This window comes from Anopheles bellator, chromosome 1 (genome assembly GCF_943735745.2).
Source record: "Anopheles bellator chromosome 1, idAnoBellAS_SP24_06.2, whole genome shotgun sequence".
Taxonomy (NCBI): Eukaryota; Metazoa; Arthropoda; class Insecta; order Diptera; family Culicidae; genus Anopheles; species Anopheles bellator.
In genome coordinates this window covers 21701254-21721778 of record NC_071285.1, presented here as the reverse complement: position 1 = coordinate 21721778, position 20525 = coordinate 21701254, and the positions used below count along the sequence as shown (strand labels likewise).

At 46.6% G+C, this 20525-nt stretch overlaps 2 protein-coding genes across 2 annotated transcripts; both read left to right on the top strand.

Moving 5' to 3' along the window:
- Nucleotides 1-16: 16 nt before the first annotated feature.
- LOC131215213 (uncharacterized) lies at nucleotides 17-2129 on the top strand. Its single transcript, XM_058209600.1, has 3 exons — nucleotides 17-24; nucleotides 94-186; nucleotides 1799-2129. The coding sequence occupies exons 1-3, from the start codon at nucleotides 17-19 to the stop codon at nucleotides 2049-2051; spliced, it is 354 nt and encodes a 117-aa protein (XP_058065583.1). The 3' UTR covers nucleotides 2052-2129.
- LOC131205946 (uncharacterized) lies at nucleotides 109-20504 on the top strand. Its single transcript, XM_058198270.1, has 15 exons — nucleotides 109-190; nucleotides 10438-11233; nucleotides 12665-12874; nucleotides 12954-13355; nucleotides 13424-13624; nucleotides 13694-13807; nucleotides 13866-13969; nucleotides 14143-14201; nucleotides 15062-15198; nucleotides 15274-15367; nucleotides 17262-17431; nucleotides 17495-17828; nucleotides 17912-18167; nucleotides 18236-18388; nucleotides 19193-20504. The coding sequence occupies exons 2-15, from the start codon at nucleotides 10904-10906 to the stop codon at nucleotides 19212-19214; spliced, it is 2586 nt and encodes an 861-aa protein (XP_058054253.1). The 5' UTR covers nucleotides 109-190; nucleotides 10438-10903; the 3' UTR covers nucleotides 19215-20504.
- Nucleotides 20505-20525: the final 21 nt, after the last annotated feature.

The window sequence follows — 20525 nt, the reverse complement described above, 5'->3', positions numbered from 1 at the left end:
CAAACCAGTTAGAGCCATGCACCGGCAAAAGGGGGGCTTTTTCTACCTCGCTTTTCAACCTGCGAATGCTATTTTGGTTCTATTTTGTTTCAGTTTCGCTCCCGAGCTCGAGCTCGACGAAAACAGTGGTCGCGTGAACGCGTGGCCGACGGCTGTTGGATTTTTCTTTTCCCTGCGTGAATCCGAGTATGTAAGTGCCAAAGAAAATGTGACACGGGTTGGGAGGAGTGGGGTGCTGCAGTGCGCCGGGGGCAAGTGTGAACGTGAAAAACGTGGCGTTCGCGCCGTGAGTGTGATCGAAATAGAACGAATCGGAGCGCCGCAGTGTTTTGTGTAAAAGCGAAAAGAAAACAACAAATTTACCAGCCAACGAAAGCTCCGTCCTGGCTCCAGCGTGCCCGTGTATGTGTTTGTGTACGTGTTCTAATCGGTTACTAAAGAAAGGGGTACCTTCCGGTGTTTGTGTTCCACGCTCGAAGAGAAATGCAACGCATCTTTCGCGAATTTTAGTTTGTTGAGTATTGCTGGGATTCGGCTTGGTATTCGCGTGTGGTATTCGAGCCGTGGGGTCGGAAAAATCGGTCGCGAAAAATCGGTCCTTATTAACTGCCCGGCAACGGCAAAGAATAAGCTAATAAGAGCTCGGCGATACTGGCCGCGCGCAGCTCATCGGTTCTGTGGAGGTAAAAATAAAAATGTCAAAGCACCGCAAAACGGTGGCCAGCTGTGACCGCGTGCGACCGGCGGTGTAGTGTATTTTAGTTTGGTGTTGCTGCGGCCGTTACACCGAAGGATCGCCGTTAGAGCGAAAATCGAGTGAAAAATGGCCAAACCGTCGGATACCTCTGCGAATCTGCGGTCGAAGTCTGTTCCCAGTAGCAAACGAGAAAGGCTCCTAATTCGAACTAAAGGAGTAATTTTCTGGATATCAGCTGATAACGTTCCAGATTCTCTAAAGTCGAGATAAACTATAATTTCAGATTCGATTGCTCGAAAACTAACTGACGGCAGGTTACCCATGGTAACCGCAACCGCAGTGAGTTGTGAACCCTATCGACCGTGAGAGAGTACTATCTCACTACCTCACGTGTCTACTAGTTTCGAACCAAACACACGTGTTGCACGAATTGGGAAAAGGAAGCGGACAAGGAAACACACGCGAAATAACACGGCCCGGTTTTTCGTCCGTTCGTTGGTTGGTACCGAGAGGAATATAAAGTTTTAAAAATATGCTTCTCATCTTGAAGCCGAGCCTGACGAGGCAGAGGGGCCAGTTTTTTGGCCTGTGACCATGACACGTTCTTCAACCGCTCAGGGGTGCCCTTCTTGTATGTTTTCATTTTTCGTTTTGGGAAGCATGCGATGATTTGACTGTGCAAAATATTTTGTGTTCGTCACCGTTTCGAGCGGAAGCGATTTTGCTCTCAATCCGTCGTAAGAAATGATGAACAAGGGACAATGCAACTCCTGTGTGCCATTTGCCAACTCGGTGTCTCTTACAAGCATTTTGTTGTTGGCACTGATAGACTTTGAAGCTATTTATTGGGAACTAGTGCGTATGTAACCGTGTAATTTATATTTTTTCCTTTAGCTACCAAAAATTGGCCAAATGGCTCGAATTTTATTTCTGTTTATTCAAACAAATCTTTTCGATTACTCCGTTCATCAGAACCGAAATCCGAACTGCGATTGCTGTCTTAATGTGATGAGTTACTAAATAGAAACAGTAACACCACAACACACAGCATAGCTCAAAGTCTTGAGCCTAAAACTGGAATGACGTCTTCTTTACTTGTAGGTCTGAAGTTCATGAAATACTACCACGGGCACTGTATTTACTCCCGAGAAGTGATGAAAACAAAGACTGCTGGTACTGGCGTGTGAAACCCCCCGGAGGCCCGGGAGTAGGTCGCGCAAACCAAGTCCCACCTCAATTCACGTCCCCCCCGCTAAGTATGGAGTCATTCGAAACCGGTGCCATAGGTTACCGGAGACGACAGTGTGCAGCGAGCTGTATCTTTCTTTCGACGAAGAAACAAAAACGCACATAAAGATGTTTGCTCCCCCATGAGACACCGCCAGGCAATATATGCTGCTAACCCACGCATAAGCTAGATTCAACTGGTGGAACTAACCGGCGTTACCATACGGTACGATGCGTAACCATATCGAACGGCTTTTATGGTTAACGGTTGTGATAACAAACCTTCAAAACCCTGCCCCAGTGAACCGAAGCTATTTGGCCAATTTTATGGCCCTCTGGGAGTACTGAACTGTCATGAATTTGTATCGATTGTAATGATGGAACAGAAAACCACACAAACAGTCATGGTACTGTGTAATGGTAAATATCCTCCTAAATCACATAGTAACTGTACTTTCGGTTTTTAATGCGAGTTTGAACAACTTTTACGAGTGTAATGTATCCGCGAGATAAATGGAAAACGTAATGGATGCACTTACTGGTCCATACATAATCTTTTGCAGCGCGTGAGAAAAATGGTTCAAGATTACAGACTAGCGGGTGAGACCTACGGGGTAATCAGATAGGAAATACTTAATCGTGATGACATCATCAGTGCGATAGCGCTCACGATCGGGACATGATTATGGATTGCTATAATCAACTGATTGCGACATGCTCACGATTTTAGACTGATATTGGTTTTTTATGTCTCTGTACAGGGTCTATCAAACACCGCGATAATTGAGAAAATACGACACAATCAATCTTTTCTGAAGTGAAAATAGAAATAAACGCTTCTCTTTTGTCAGCATGGTTCATGTCAAACGAATAACCAGCAAAGGCTCGGAAGTGAAGTAAATGGAGCAAAAAGAACACGGTATGAGTGTCACAGCAAAGGTGTTGCAAGCACCGCATAGACGCTAGAATTGGGTCAGACGGAAATGACCCATCCCTTGTGCAAATACCACACCTTACACGGGCGACGTGACACGTGTCCTGCGCTGACCCGTCCTAGTACCGGAAACTAGGCCGCCAGCTCTGTTAGGAGAAAGGTCTGCAGTCCGAAAATTGTCTCGTTTATCGTGAGTTACTGCAAGGTATCGTGCAATGTGGCGGGAATGATTTTTTACGATTGTTGCTAGAAGGGCTCATAAAGAGTTCCGCCCCTTCGGGGCTTTTCGGGTGGTGGATCAATATTTGCTGTCGCACCAGCAAACCTTTTTTACACCAAGCCACGTGCAATGGTCGTGATGGAGCGGTGTCTTATACCTTCGCTATAATTTGTTTACAAATTTGCTCAGCGATATTTACAACAATATCACTACCAAGTTGAATGCTTTCAGTCTACATCTTTTGTATTTTCGCTACATTCTACATTAAGGCTCGCATCGATCGAAAGAATTTGAGCCATATTTTTTTTCAAATTTTAAACCGAATATTTCAAAAGCATCCTGTTGGTGAAGGCCACCAGCGGCCGGGTTTCGTTTTTTTTCGTTTCCTGTGGGACGATCGGCTACTAAAAATAGTAACCGCGCACACCGCACGAAGATATTCCACCAGAGCGCGCGGCCAAAGATTGGTGGCCGCGACCGCTACAACTCGGCGCGATCGTCGCGAGAAATTCTTATTTTCGCCTTTCTCATCAACGGCGACGCGCTGCTCATCTTATCTTCATAATTTTGTGCGGCCAAATGTGCTGCCGGTCGTTTGTTGTGCTTACTCTGTGGCGGTTTTGACTGCTTCTAACGCGGTTCACATACACGGGCACACAAAACTGCAACGACGGATTCGGCTGGGCGATCTATTTACGATTCAGTAAACGCAACGGTGTACGATCGCACACGGATGCCCTTGGTGAGATGCGATGAGCCTGCGAGATGCTGCGAATGAGAGTGAGAGTGACAGCCGTGAAAACGGAACTGCATGTATCGAACTTTGATTGTTTTTTTTTAAATTAAGACCCCAATTTAATATTTAAATCTTTATTTTTGCACCCATAAATGGCCCAGCAGCTCGATTCGATCGATTGACCGCCGGAATGATGCGTTGTTGATGTTTTATACGGATTCAGTAAGCGAGCAATCAATACACTCCGCCCAAAAGCGTGAGGACGTAAAGAAACCCGATTTTTCGTGTGAATAGTGTTAACTTTGTGACCGGCCGGCAGTTTGTTTGTACGCTGCTTAGCAGTGGTCGGATGGTGGAGTCCATTAACTGACCTCATCTTGCCGCTTTTGCATCACCGTCCCGGCCCAGGCTGTGAGTCGTCAAGTGCGTGTCAATAAGTAAATTTAACCTACCCCTTTTTCTGCCGATTTTTTCGCTGTGTAGTGTTAAAAATTGCTCAACAGCCTCAAGTATTCTGCTGACCGTATTCCAGCGTTCCTGGGATTTGTTAATTTGTGTACGGGACCATATTGGATATTTATTCATTTCATTTCTTTAATTAACTTTCAATCATCTGAAGCAGCGATCAGTCGACGAAATTGCTTGTTTTGATTGAACGGATGATCGCATCCAAATAAAACACAATGTTCATCCAACTAAAACTGGTGGATTTACTTGTGACGCGCTTTGCCGAACCACACCCTGGGCTGGAGGAGGTTGATTTGAAAATTAATCAACGAATCCCAGATTAATAACCATAAAACCGTATGTGCTATTATCTGCTCCATCGAGGATGCAATCGGATGCGGATTCGATCACGAACCGTACCGTGCTGCGGATCGTGCGCATCCGATCAGGAGGCGGGGACGGTCGTTGCCGTACGTTGTGCATCATTTCCCGCCACGCAGTGACGTGGCCGAATGCGCCAGGCAACATTACCCGTGTCGGTGGATTGCTTTAATGCGCGATCCTCAACCGCGCAGCGCAAATATGTGCTCTTCGTGGAGGGCGGAGCTTTTGCATTTATCCAGTAATCCAGGGAACCATTAAGTATCAAACTTACTCAGCAGCGATTGCGTCAACCGAGGGTTTAAAGGTCGAGTGCTCACAATGGCCCGTCGGAACGGCGTTGGGGCTTGTTAGGGTTCCGAAGAAGTTATATCATGCGACTCATAAATGAGCAGCTTTCGCTGTGTTTTCGGTTAATTTAAGGCTACATTTTAAATTTCAATTTAACGTATCGAACGTTCAAGGCAAAATAAAATCATTTCAAATATTTTTTAATGTTTTATCTACGGAACTAGTGCCTGATTTCCCACGCAAGATTAGGCACCGTAACGCCAACATTTCCTCCGCCGATCACGCGCCACGCGCCGTGTCTGTGTCTCCGTGGGCTGCAATTTGTACCGAGTATCACGGTTCACTAGTCGACCAATTACTGTTTTACTACTTCCGGTACAATGAGCGTCGTGGGTGAACAACAGACGACAACAGACACAAGAGTCGACACAGTCTGTGTAACAACAGCACATCGATCGATTGGCGATTGAGTTTGACACCGCCGAAAGGATAGAAGCAATCACGCGTAACCCATCACGCAACGAGCGGGGCCTTAAAAATCGATAGCATCATCATCAGCAAGATCATCAGGGGCCATCGGACGGCACGGGGGCGCGGGATATAAACTGCAGATTGCGGCGGAGCGAGCATAAACACTGGGCATCATCAATCGTGTTCAGCACGTACTCCAACATCACTCTCATAAATCATTAACGAAACCCAGCGGACCAGAAAGGCACGCCTCGCCACGCTTGCGCCTCGGTCCGTAGACGGTGCGCGATGGCTCTGAGGTTCGGCAACTTATTACTGCCCTCCAAGGCCAATGTCGCCACGCATAGGCGAGCTTTCGATGGATAAGCTAGCAGATCTCACCTCACCTGTGCAACCGCGAGCACCTCTTTTTCTGTTCTTACAGATTATTTAATAAAATGAACCGTGAACACCGACACGACGTGCTAATGGGTCTTTTGGAGTAGTAATTAATTACCTTCCTCTAAAAAACAAAACAGGAAGTGTCTTTCACGGCCCTTAAGCGAAGGTCTTCGAAAATCGTTTGTGCCTCGAAGATCATGTTACCATTTCATGTGACATCCTTGTGAACGAGGGCGCCCCTGATAACGGCGGCGAACGTGTGGCGCTCTCCACCTTATCATGTCAAGCATGATGCCAAACAGTCGTGCGAAACATTTATTTCGGGTCGGTTGAGCCGACCGACGAAGGCTGACAAAACATTCGCGAGGTTACATCTGACCCGAAAGGGTGTTTGTAACTAGATCAATTTAATTCGATCATAAAAAACGAACAACATTCGGTGTAACATTAAGCTGTGTTTTAAGCCACATTGCGTTAACTGCCATTTGTTGTCATTGGTCAACCTTTGCGAATGGTGGTGATTTTTTACGAGAAACGCTTGGTGGGATCTACTGTGGCTTATCCATTACAAACTACTAAACGCTGGCACTAGGAGCTTAATGCACACCTTTACAAGGACCAATCGCATAGAGAAACCCTCAAAGTAGTAAAAATATTCATAACACCCAAGTGAACACTTAATAAATCCACCAAATAATGTTTAAAGCTCACGATAATTCTCGTTGGCCCCAGCAGCAGTGCGGTAGGCTCTGATGTCATCTCACACCATGAGCCATCATCCGTCTCACTGGGTCTGATGCGCCAGCAGCAGAGCGAGCTGACGGTAAATCGTTATTAATAGCCCAGCTAGCCCGAGCCAGAGCTGCCCCAAGCGTTTGGCAGACGTTCTCCTCGCTCGGTGTCTCTATCTCCGGCCGATCCCTGAACACGCCATATCACCCTGGCCCGGGGCAGGAATCAGGTCAGCGCGGTCGGACTGTTTACATTTTGCATCACGCAGCATCACTTCCGTCCACGGGGCAGACCCTCTACCGCAACGACTGGGCGCAGAACGATCGATTTTACACCAACCCTGCGTCAGTCTATTTGCGATCGAGGTGCGTCGAGCGCATCAACTCCCAAACAACTCCCCTGCGGTTCGGCAGCAAGGGAGTAAACAAATCTACTAATTGAAGGTTTCTTCAAAGGCTTCAAATGGACACTATGTTACGGAATTTTCTAAACCACACAAACGCCCGACCAACGACAACCGAAAAAGAAACCGAAATCGGTGACGCAAATCGGTAAACATGTTTCCGTTGCGTTTATGCAAACAGCCAGGCCGCGGTCGGTCATGCTGGCAGCCCCAATGGGGGGAAAGATGGTAAGGAAGAACGCGGAAACGGCGGTTGTTTTAACAGACGTACGGTGGCTAGGACGCGAAAGCCAGCTACAAAAACTCTGACTGGCCGGCTGAACACGTGCGTTGTTGTTGATAGTTCCGCGAACCCTGTTTCTTGTTGTACCATTGTTAATTGGATTATCAAGCAATGTACGGGTAAAGAAACTGTTTAAAATGTCGTTTGAAGTTAGCTCGTTAACACTGTTGTTAGCTCGTTGGAGGTCTGATGTAGGATCCTTTTTTGCAATGAATTTATACTGATTGCTGTTTTTACTTGCTATTATTGTTGTGAAACATTTTTACCCTTGAATGTGACTGGTCTTAGTGACTGTACTAAACGCTTTACATTACTATTTGATTTTATTAAACGGATGAGTGAACCTTTTTAAGGGGTGAATTGAAGAGGCATAAACTGAGGTGATAACTGCTTTCAAGTTTAGTAAAAAAAAAAACTAACCTGCCCTTCTTTTATTAATTCAACCTAACGCGTGCATAATGTACCATGTAAGTTACAGTGGCATCTGTTAATTACATTCAGCAAGCGTTGGACAATGATTATAGTTAAGGTTATAATTTTATAAATAAAACAAGTTGGCACAGATAAATAATAAATATATTCTGAATCTTATAAAAGCTTCGGCGCTAAAGCATTTACGTAACAGTATCCCATATATTAACATGTTTCCTAATAAAACATGAAAAGAACATTAACTTTTGTATACCTTTTTGGGGGTTTTGTGAGAGGGTCCCTTGTCGGTGAAGGTTAATAATATTTTCTCGTACTTTGCAGAACGCTCACTGTTATTAACTGTCTTGCAAAGCCTTTTTTGTAATAAATTACTCGCATTTACCTTTTTAAAATTCACCATCATGGGCAAAACTTCTGTATATGTTTTTCCTATACCAAGCTGGCCAATCTCGTACGATCCTTGCCAAAAATATGGCAACCCCTTTTTTTGGGGTGGGAAACAATTGTGCTTGAGCCGTCGTTACTGCTTCCCTGCACTGGGAAGCCACACGGTCCGGAGACTGTGTCCTTCGCACCAGTGACAGTTGCAGTAAAAGTCGAATGGAGGATGGTTCCAAAAAGTAAAAGAAGAAAAGTTCACGCCAAGGTTGTTGGATTAACTTTGGAATGCTGCCGGTCGGCCCGGAATGGTGGAGGACATACCCAAATCCGCGGTCACCATTAAACGCGTACCAGAAAGTGCGCGTGGCAAGTGAGACGACCGGTTTCTGTCTGCCAAAGGCCTGGCGCTCTGTAGTACCTCTCTAGTAGTAGGTTGCCTATAGGCTCTCGCTGAATCGCGCGCAGTGATATCAACGCCATGTCGCCAACATTAGCCCCCGGTGTGGATTGTTGTTTCGGTTGCAGCAACAACGGATTGAGCAACGAATCGATTCCAAATTCGATTCTCGTTCTCGGGCCGGCAAATGAAGTTTCTCAAGAGCCTCGGGTCTCTCTCTCACACACTCTTTCTGCTTTTTATCCACACGTTGGTTCGTGTCTCGCAATTTGTCGCATTTTATTTGTCCTCGCGTCGCGGGTCCACGCGCGCTGACATAATCGAACGTCTCGCGAGAGAATGGGCGTGTGATGTCATGCTGCAGTCATTGGGTCTGGCGGCCCTGATTCGGCGGCCCTGGTCGGTGGGGTGTTCCAGGACGGTGCCGAAGATAAATTACTTCTTGGTAGGTCCCCCCCAAGCTTGGGGTGCAAAAAGGTTAACCAAAACGGTGATTTATTTTAATTGCCCATTGTGCCCATGGTTCGGTTTGGCCACGACGGTAGGAGAGAGCTGATAATGCTACCATGCAATGATATCACTGATTGCGGCCGTGACATTGACCTTCGCCAGGTCCAGGACACAGGGTTAATTCGGAGAAAATTGTTTAACACTATCAACCTTTTGGTTGATGACCCTCGCGCGAATTAGTTTTGGTTGAATAATTCTCCGATTCTCTTCTCCGCTAATTTGGCGATGGATAAGCATCAACTGACCTCCTATCAAGACCTGCCGGAGTGTCTTTTGTGCTGGATTCTTCCATCATGCTATTCAGCGTTGCATTATGATCGTTATGTTGCGTTAATAAATCGGTTAACACTATCTGTTAAGAAATAGGCGACCACAATGAGATGGAACAGAAATACCGGTCCCATTTTTAAGGCCACAGTCACCGGCATTCGGGCACCTGTCAGCCCCGTCACTCCGTAATCCTTTGGCCGATAAAACAAAATCTCACCACAATATCTACCTCACACGCCATTGCCACGCCGCCCGGAGTAGCGTAGCGTGATTCAGGGGGGCTTCCCGGTAAAGACTTAAGAAATTGGCCGCATTCGAATGGGAAAGAGTTTATTATCGTTATCGGGAGCCGCCCGGTGATCCATAGCGTCGTATATAACTACCGGTGCAGTTTGAGGCTTGTTAAGGTGGTCGGCAGTGCCCAATTAGGGCGGCTGAGAAGCCCGGAAGGAAGTACCGGTCGGGTACCGGTCTCGGAGGCCGACAGTACGTGGCGTGAATTATGCAAAATGCCACCCGGCTGAGCAACGGATATTGGCAAAATTGGCCCGCTTTTTTTCGGTGTGGCCAATCGGGGGTTCAGAAACCTCTCTCCCGGTGGTGGTCAGTGGCCGAGTGGTGCGTTCAAATTCGGATCGCCGATTGAAAATAATCGGTTGATTGGTACGCGGGTTCGAATTTCCCGCCTCTCCGTTGGCCGCGCTCGGATCGTGAAATGGAGAGTTTAATTTACTACATCATCATCCTGATCAGCGGTGAGATCATCGCATGTTGCGCCAAACGGACGATTATTATGATGGAAGATGGAGTAAATGGGAGCTTGCAGATCGATCGTTATTCGATTGACCCTGTTTTTGTATCACACTATACACGGTTGTTTAGTCAATCGTTACAACACGTTTAATCAGATAGTTTCCCTTAACCAAATAAATTTAAATAAAGATACTAAATATTTAATCAACATTAGCTGTTGATATGTTAAATATCAACACACAAATTAAAAAGTCTTCAGGGTGGAAAAGTAATAGAATTTGCCTAAGGAGCATCAACCACGTTTCAGGTTATGGATTTGGTTCTTCATTCTTATTATGTGTAGTAGGGTTTTATGATTGATTCATTCACTACATTTCACCAAAATATTCAATGCACGATTTGGCGTAAGATTAGTAATTAGTAAGTGATCTTGTGCAGATAGATTTACTCTCTCTCCCTTTTGTGTTTTTCTTTTCGGTTAACAAATGAAGTACCACCGTTGGTGATTAATGTTCGGTGTGTTAATGACGGCCTCTTAAAGTGTGAATAACAACGCGCGCCCATTGCATTGCTTTCGTCGCTCGAATACACCGAATACCAAGCCAAACGGTCGATCCTCGATAATACTCGAAAATCCCTCCACGCGTGTGTGTGGGTGTGTGCCGACAGTTTTCCGAGAGTAAAACAACGAAAAACTAAACCCCAAACCATCATCCCCATACATTATCTTGTCAGCTTCCAACACCCGCTCTCATCACGACCATCCTCGACCCCTAAGAACACCCCCTGTACGAACTCCCACCACCCACCAAGACACGAGCCACGGCCACCACCACCACCACCATCGCCACCGCCACTAGTGCAACCATCCGTACCCGTTTCGCACAAACCGAACGATCGCCGACCGGATGGTGATGTGCCGGGGTTGCTGCCGCCGCGCCCAGCTGACGAACTGCTATGGCCGAAGACTTGGCCGATCAAATTGACGATTATATCTGTGTATTTGAAGGAGCCGGTGATCTCACGATGGATACGTTCGTAATGCTACTGTTCGCGCTGATCGTGCTCGTGATCTCGCTCGTGTTCGCGACCAAACTGATCTACGACAAGTATGTCCTGCGGAAGGGCACAACCAGTGCCGCAAGTGATGGCGTCGGCGTGACGACGACAACGACGGTGACGCCGGGAATCGGATCCGCCGTCGGTGCCACTTCGGTGACCGGAACAGCCTCGGCACTGACCACCGGCACGCGGGCTTCCGAGCCGAAGGAAGTGCTCACCAAGAAGGTAATTTGTCCATGTTTATGGTGTGTGCTTCAGTGTTCAGGACATCAGACAATCAAAAATAGGTCCAAAAATTAATTCTCCTGTTTTAAAAAAGTCCACGATCATAGTCCACGGTGCTAGTATCTTCTTTCTTATACCAAACTAGCCATTCCCGGCGTACGTTGCATTTTATTCTAATTTCTCGATAATCCGGTGTTTCACAGGACTGAACTTCCTGGTGACGTATCCGATCGGCTTCCCTTATCGTTTCCCGTTGCTTTCATGACAAAACTCGCAGCTGAATTTCTAAAGTGGGGACGGGTTTGCAACATTTGCCCCTCCCAGAAACTCCCACCTGCACAATTTGGTTTGATTTGTTCGAAAACAACCCGAATTATTCCGGCTTTTTTTGTTACGTTTGTGTAAGAGTCTCCCTCACCGGAGGTGTGGAAGGGTCGCAATGTCCTTCTCGTCAAAATCCTCTCGAAAGAAGACCGGTTCCAGCGACATCTGTAATAGCGCTCCATGTTGTACCCCGGAGTTATCCCGAATTCCCCTGATTAGAAAGAGATGGTAGTGGTCAGATACTGATCGCTGATCGTTCCAGCGATCTTTTCAATAGGGCTCCATGTTTTACGGCGGAGGTAGCCCAAATCCTCCTGATTAGAAAGAGATCGCTAATGGCTAATAACTGTCCTCTTTGCTCTCCCGTCAAAATGAGTAGTCGGATACTGATCGCTATATATTTGTAATCGCAGCTATATTTGTAATAGGGCAGCATGTATTACTGCCGAGGTAACCCAATACCCCCAACACGACTGTCTTTTATATATCAAGATAATGCAGGAATGAATAATCAAAATTGAGTAAAATTCATCAAATTTAAATAAATCATTAAAAAATTCAATATTTTCTTAATCGTCATCTAAGTTAAAAGAGGTAATTTCCCATCCATCCATACATTTTAATGCGTATTACATTGAGATTAATTAAGCGGCAGAAAGAAAACTGAAAATGGTTACCAAAAAATAAAGAAAAATAAATCATTTTGGCCACAATTATATTCAAGCTTCTATTTGATACTATTAACCAAACGTCTTAGACATTGTGTTCGGCATTCGTTTATTTATAGCACGGAAGAAATTGGAGGATCATTTAGATCTTCATAATTTACTCATTTTCCCGTTGATTAAATATTAGACAAAGTAAATATGTGATTAATGAACTCAGATTTGGACTTCATTTTTGATTCAACGTTTTTCATCTGAAAAGAAACAAAGATAGATGAAATTAAAGCGACAGCTGAATTATGAACATTTTTGGGGCCTGTTGCTGCAGAGACTTAAGAAGCCTTTCGATTGGCCTAAATCAAAGATGAGGATTTAGGTCCAAGATTAGGTAGGCATACCAGCAATTTACACTACAATTCCCATTGTGTCGTTTTCCCGCTAGGATGCCATCCTGTCGCAGGTACGCAACGGTGGCAGCGGTGCAATGGGTGGTGGAGCAAGGATTGGTGGTGGCTTCGGTGGTGGCATCGGTGGCGGTGGAGGCGGCGCGACGATCGCCCGGAAACGCATCTCTCGCAAGAGCCCCGGTCCCGAGCTGACGCAGAAGAAGCGACCGGCCATTCCACCGTCCAACATTAACGGAACCGATCCGGTAAGTGACCGCGGAGCCCGTTGAAGCCCATTTGCTGTTTTTGCTTTACTCACGACCTCATCTCATCACATTCCCGCAGCAAATCGTTCAGTGGGCGATCCATCTGTTCCGCTGGCTCTACTCCGACCTGGTGGTGGTGAACAAGCTACTCCAGGACTGGGTGTCGTCCGTTAACACGGCCCTACTGACGCACGTCGAGCAGCATGAGATGATCGTGGAGATTGTGCGCGTCCTACCCGAGAGTCTGCCGCCCAATCTGTCGAGCATCCTGTGCGAAGCGACCGACCAACCGAACGAGGTGGAGCTCCTGTTCGACGTGGACACAACGCCCGTGCTGCAAATTAAGGCGTTCAAGTCCACCAACCAGAAGACGGAAGTGTCCCACTACAAGGCCACCATCTCTCGGCTCAAGTCCCGTGTCAGCGTGATCGTCAACTATTTCGCGCTCAAGGGCGAGATGAAACTCGAGGGCTATCCGGATGTGAGTCGCGAAGGATTCGTGATCGCCAGTGTTTGTGAGCAACGCTTTAAATCCCGATCCGGTTGTAGATCAAAATCATCCTGAACAGCATCGGACCACTGAAGACGGCCAACGCGCAGGACGAGAAGAAGCAGATCGATCTGGTGACGGAGCTGCTGATCGGTTCGATCCGGGACGTGGTGTATCCGGTGGATTTCTCCATCTACTCGACCTGCCCGCGCCTGATGGGCGAGGAGTCCGAGGAGGCCACGTCGGACTATGGCTACGGTGTAAGTTCTCTGTCTGAGAATGTCTAAATCGAAGATTACTACTGAGTGGACCGCATTCGCCCATTCCAGGGTTACTCCGATGGCTACCGTGGTGGTTATCAGGACGATGGGTACGGAGGGGCTCTTTTGGCCTCTCCAAAGAAACTGCTAGTCAAAGTACTGAAAGCGGAAGGACTGCTCAAGGTTCGTATAGCACCAAGGCATTCGCATTACATACTTACAATATGGTTCAATTTTATAGTGTTCCCAACCGTACTGCGTGATCGAGATGGATGAACCGGCCCAGAAACATCAGTCCGCCGCAAAACTGGGCCAGACGCCCTTCTGGGATGAGTCCTTTTTGTTGTAAGTAGCCCGATACACTTTCACTCGCAATGTTTCCGATCATTGAGCATTCTATTCATTTAGTCTGTACATTTAGATGAATCCTTCTATATCTCTACATTCCTTTTTGTTTATCTTCTCTCTCGCTCTCTCTCTCTCCCGCTCTGTGACGTATACTTTCCCGTGTCCTGTAGTGAACTGTCGAACCACTCGACCGAACTCCTGTTCGAGGTGTACGATTCCGTAGCAGTAGGTAATGATAAACCGTGTCCGGCGTCCGCAGCGGACGAGAATCGCGCAAAGGGACCCGATGAGGCGGACCCTCTGCCGGTGTCCTCTTCTGCGACGGAAACTAATAGTGACAGTGTTGCGGTGACTCCAACGGTGGCGCCGGTTACGACAATCTCCGGCGTGGCCGCCAGTAACCGGGTGCCACCGAACGAAGCGGATAGCGGCAGCGATGGTGGTTTAGCCACCGTTGCCGAGTGTCCGGAATTGGTGGACACCGCATCACAGGACGCAACGGACCGATCCGGCAACGTGCCGGATGCTGGTGTAACGATTGCCGCCATCCGTAGTAATGGTCCTGCATGCTCCGATACTAACAAACCCAAAAAATCCCGTACTGCATGTGAGTGTTGCGTTTGCTACGAAAACCCCTCCCAGAAACAGGTATCACAGGGAACCGTTAGCTAACGTAGGCCCAGTATTATGTTCTAGCTTCTGACGAAGGTTGAGTTGTAAAAGAGGTTGTTAACGTTCAGTAGCTGCCAGCTGTTGGCTGAGCTGTGTAAAAATTCCATTTGCATACAGTCTAGTTTTAAAAAGCTGTAAACGGTCAAAAGTACTACATAGTACGTACACGCCTGTAAGTTAATCGATTTTTGACGACTTTGAATCACCCGACTCACGCCTAACTTTTATGTGAACGTGAATGTAAAAATGGTTCCGTATGGAGTGTTGTTGTTGTTAGAGTGTTCATTAATTACATTGCTTATTCAAAGAGATACCTTGACTCGAGCTTGCCAAAAATTAACAATTCTATCGTGAATTCCTTCTACCAGACGTGAATGTAATATCTGTATGTTTACACTTTCAAATATCGCCCCAAAGCTGGCGGACAGAAGTTCCTCGGTCTAGGCTTGGTGGGTATCGACGAGCTAGCGAACGGTCCGGCCACGACGCAAATTCTCGAACTGCAGCCCCGTCCCTACGAAACGGAAACCATTACCGGTTCGCTCACGGTTGAGGTATGTCTTTGAGCGTTTTGGGCCAGTTCGAATTCGCACATTCTAACTTGATGTCTTAAACATTTTGCCATTTAGTTTGTATTCATCGATGCACCTCCAGTACCGGCTGCCCGACGGCAATTCACGCAGCAGTCCATCCACGCGAACGGAACGTCCAACTTTGCCCGCGGTAAGTACATCTTTCGGTTTTCAATTCCAACTCCAACCGTCGCCATCACAAGACACATTCCTCTCAAACACAAAAAGTATCAACTTCAGTGCATCACAGTAACATTTTTGATCTACTTGCTCATTCACGAATTCGTTCAGTGTCGCGTTCGTTCGATGCTCGAACCGAATGTTCGTTGTTCGATTGTCACTTTAAACAGTTTTCTTGCACCTCCCTTTTGGTTTTGTTCCCCATTTCAACAGTTGGTTTAGTTCCGTTCTGTCAGTTTTTGGCTTAGTTATTTTGGTTCATAGTTTACTTCTCTGTTTTAGTTCCCCTGTTTTGATTTAGTTTTTATCGTATTTTGCCGTCCTTGTGGTATGGTTTGGTTTTGGTTTTATTCTTTTGCACACCCCTTTGCCTTTAAAAGTTATACACTTTGTTGTACTTTAAAGCAATAAAAAGGCGGTTAGTTATATGTTTACAAGGTGCACGTAAGGTTTTAAACTGCGTTTTGATGTTCCATTGGCTCTTTGTTCGTGCATCATTTTCTCAATTGGACCGTTCGTATATCGTTATCGTTATTGTAATATAGATTGTCACTGTCACTCACACTCACCAATTGAACTAACGAAACGTGAACAGAGGGAAAGATTTCTAACAAACGAAGTATATTTTCTCACATAATTCCCCTTTCTGTCTATTATCTTTTTCTTTTCTTCTTTTTCTCTGTCTATTGTTTCAGAATACTAAAATTTATATACGCAAAAGAAAAGAAACCTCAAATGCCAAAGACTAAATCGAATAAATCTTAGCAACGCGCGAAAAACACACGCAACCGAAAAATCACTTAAGCGACACGAACAAGCTACTTTCAAGATCGTTAACCACGGCCTCCTCTATGCCTCTTCTCGGTTATTTCGCAAAATTCTTTCGCATCACTTAATTTGGACAGAAAACCAAAATTCTTTGTTCTGTTCTTCACTTTTTGTTGGCCAAATCAGGTTGGAAATTGTGTACGCTAGGATTGGTTTTCTAAGATTGAACATTTCAAAAATAAAATGAAATTGGAAAACTATATCCTTCTGACTGTGCGTAACTTTAAGACTGTATGGATTAAACTATTCTTTTCGAAGGTACTGCGCAACCGGTTCCCTTAGCGACACGCGCATCCACGTCACGTTTGGCCTTTTTCCAGCTTAGCAGCCCAGCTTAGCAGAACCCTCTAGACACACTGCACAGAGTAGTAAGCGAATTTAACTGTCACGCCCCGCTCAAGTTTACACAATCTTCGAAATCTGCCAACCGGTTAATGAGTAAAACATAGAACATCTAAAAGTTAAGAATGTAACTACCACCTTACAGCAAAGCGCAAATTAGTAGTAAAATACAGAACTATTACACAAAATGAGAGAGAAAGAGAGATCTATGTGAGTAAAGATATTTTAGCCTGCCGCTTTCAATTGCTTCCAACTAACCTCACTAATCGGAGATTGAGATTTGTGCGGTTTTCGTTAAAGAATTATGCTTCGTTGCAAAGTCACATCGTAGTAGCCACCGAACTAATCCCAGAGCCTTACAATTTGCTGCCACACTTCTTTGCTGAGGAAATCGAAAAGAAGCTCGTTTCGAAAAATTGGCTCAATCGCATGCGCTTTTTGACACCAAAACACGAACGCCAAAAAAACCAATAATCTTTTGTTTTTTATCCCGAAAGAGCTAAAGGATGGAACGCTTTTCCACCAATCTTAGAAACCCCCTTTTTACGAGTCGTTTCAAACCGACAAACACCCGTTGTGATGGTTCCATGAAGATTGACTTTCAAAGTGTGTTTTCCCGAAAAATTTATTCTCTATATGACCGCGAGAAAAGCGTTTGATGACTTACCCGGTTTGTTTGCGTCTAATTTTTACAGATAAGCTCAACAGCAGCACTCCACTAGCTCGAACCGGCGGCCAACCAGCGATCAACGGAGGTTCCATTTCACCCGCCGCCCTATCATCACCCTCGAAACACCTGCCCAGTAAGACCCAAGCATTGGCCGATCGCAACCAGCAGTTCAAGGCGGCGGAAGCCAATCGACTGGTGAGAATCAATAATATGTTTCAGCTTTGCCTTTATTTCATGTTTTACGCTTCTATTTTGCAGAACAATTCCTTCTTCAAGCCAGGGGCAGCGCACACGCACCTGGGCATCGTGAACGGTGCCAAATCGGAGTCGACACCCGCCTCGCCGGCTCTCTCGTCCTCGACGTCCCACTCGATGGCCGGTAGCCTCAGCAGCAGCGCTCCGGTCAGCCTAGAGACGGCAACCACCGTCCCGAAGAAGCCACGCAACATCTTCGGTACGCTGCGGAACAAGTTGACACCATCGAAGAAATCGAAATCACTGGACGTCCCACAGTACAGCCCGACCGGGACGGGAGTAGGTAATGTGCACAGCGCTTCGTCAACGCTCAGCCGTGGCTCGTCGTTCGATCACAGTGCGTCCAGTAACGGGGGTTCGCCCGAAGCCCCCCCCAGATCTGCCTCTAATCGAAGCCCGCTCGCTCTGTCTCCCTTTCAGGATCAAACATCTTCCGCAATCTCTCGCGCAAATCGTCCATCTCGGAATCGTCCGCCATTTCTGGCATGTCGACGGGCAGTGGCCGCACGTACGTGCACGAGGAGTCGACGTTGCTGCTTGAGACGCTCGAAAACGGCATGATGCGACACTACCTGGTACCGCTCGAGGTGGCCACACGGCAGAAGACCTGGAAGCGGAAGGGCACCAAGTTGCACATCTACAACGACCACACGTTCATCGCGAAACACATCCCGGGGTACGGCTGCGCCATTCACTGGACGGCTCACAGTTGCTCTCAACCGCTCGTTTTACCACCCATTTCAGGGGCCTCCTGTGCTTTGTCTGCAACCGCAACATACCGCGGCGCCCGGGAAAACAGGGGTACGAGTGTCGGGACTGTGCGATCCAGTGCCACAAACCGTGCCACGTTCGCGCTCCACAAGCCTGTCCGAATCCGAAAATTTTATCCATGCAACTGTAAGTATTTCGGCGCCCGGCGCCGGTTGTCGCCCCCCTTCTTGGCGACTTCTTGTCTGGCGGTTTCTTCCTTTGCTGAGAGGAGCCTTTTTAATTTCGTTCCCTCCCATTTTGTTTTTGGTTACCAAACCGTTCACCTACACCCAAGAGCTGCCCTGCCTGTGCTTAGGGATTAGTTTGCCCACGCGGACCCACCGTTTAAGCCACCGCTCTATGAGAGTGCCCTCAACCACCCGCCCAGCGACGGGTGTTCGAGAACTAGCCTTTCGTCGAGAATGAAAAGTCACACGGCTCCACAGGCGGCTTTCTTCGCACTCCCTCTCTATAAACCCTTCTTCTCTGCGCTGTCGGAAACAGCACGCAGTGACACTGTTGTCCCCCTGCTAAAACACAACCACGCTTCACCCGTCGGTCCATCGCGTCGTCCACCACGCGGACAGCTCGACGAAGCCGTGTGTGTCGTAAGTGAAGCGCGTGCGATCGTGTTCGGTGTGCCTTTTCCCCTGATCTTTAGATAGTTTTCGGTACTAACCGCGACTGCGTTGCATTCGCTTTGCACCTGTGTTAACCTCCCCAATTTCCTCATGATGCTTTTGAAATTAGTCTAAACTTTTCCCGTTACCAATTCATTATGCATTTGCTTTTTGCTTCTCCGCGATTTTGTGTTCATTGATTGCTCTTTTCAAGTGTGTGCTTTAGGTGCTAAGCTTCAAATGCTAACATCCTGCTCCGTGCCTATTTTCGCTCATTACAAGGCTCCCCATAAAACTACGGCAGAAACTGACTTCTTTCCTTCACGTTTAGATTACCCTGGCCATGGACATAGAGATAGGGCCCGGGGCCGGAATGATGAGACGACGGTGGTGTGACGATCGGTGACATCGAAGCGAAGCATCTCTGCCAAAGCAGCATTTACGGATGGAACACCAACTCGCGCTACGCTGCGCTACATTACTGTGACACCGCAACACCAGTCTTCAAACAGCACTACCGACGCGCACGGAACCGGAAACTAGAAGATAAGACGTTCTCTTGCAAACAAAGATTTCATTTACAAAAAAAAAATGGAAAACAAAAGCAATCAAATACGGTATCTGCTGCTACCTAGCCATCGAGTGTGGCTGAAAATGTTTCGTTGTGAAAATGTAAAAAAAAGTGCAAAAACATAACTGAAAAAGATTGTAAATTCGCTTAAGCAAACTGAAACCAAATTTCTCGAAACATAACTCTAACGAAACAAACTCTCTGTACGATCGTTCGAACCTACGACTCGACATTTTCTGTCCGCTTTTCTATCATCTGCTATGCTCTGTTCTAATCTTTACGCACAGCAAACATGGGTTACCGAAAAATGTGAAAATGCAGCGCACTTTTTCTCTGTCTCACGCCTTTCCCTATTGTTTCGGCATTATATACCTTGTTGTGAGTCTCCGGGAGACGAGTCATTGGTTTATTGACACCCCCCAAACAAATACACACATATTTATTGTAATATCACTTGTTTATCAATCCGCACACACAAGTACAAATGCGGCACTCTCATACAAATACCCCCCATTGGAAAGTGTGGCATGCTGTAAGGATTCGGCGTATCCTTCGGACGTCGCTCGATGTTATACCTACAGTGCCTCTGGATCGCGATCGCGCGCACCGAGCTGAGCGATCGGATAGTCATTATTTTAGTAAGCGAACGCATGGCCCGTAATGCACAATGATAGCACAACGCACAGACAGTGGGCGCACCATGTGGGCGGCGATAAGATAAATGTGACCAAAACGAAACACCATATTACAATCAACTTACAACCAAACTTCGAACGGAACGGTTTCACCTGGACAATGGATAATGGGTTAACTAACTAATCGTAGTGGTTATTATTTAAATCCCGAACTGTGGCTGCACAGTGAGTTCGTACTAGATGTAATCCCGTAGTGGGGGTTCCGTTGCTGGTTCTGTTTTAAACCTCTTTGACCGTTTTCGGGAAACGCTTGGAGTTTAGTTCTCTGTTGGAATATATGTTTACTCTTATTATCGCCACGTTAATTTTTGTTACCATGATGGATTAATATAAATTTTGTAAATCCTGTTGAATTCAATAAAAAAAACCACATTGAACTGACGGGAGGAGATTGAATG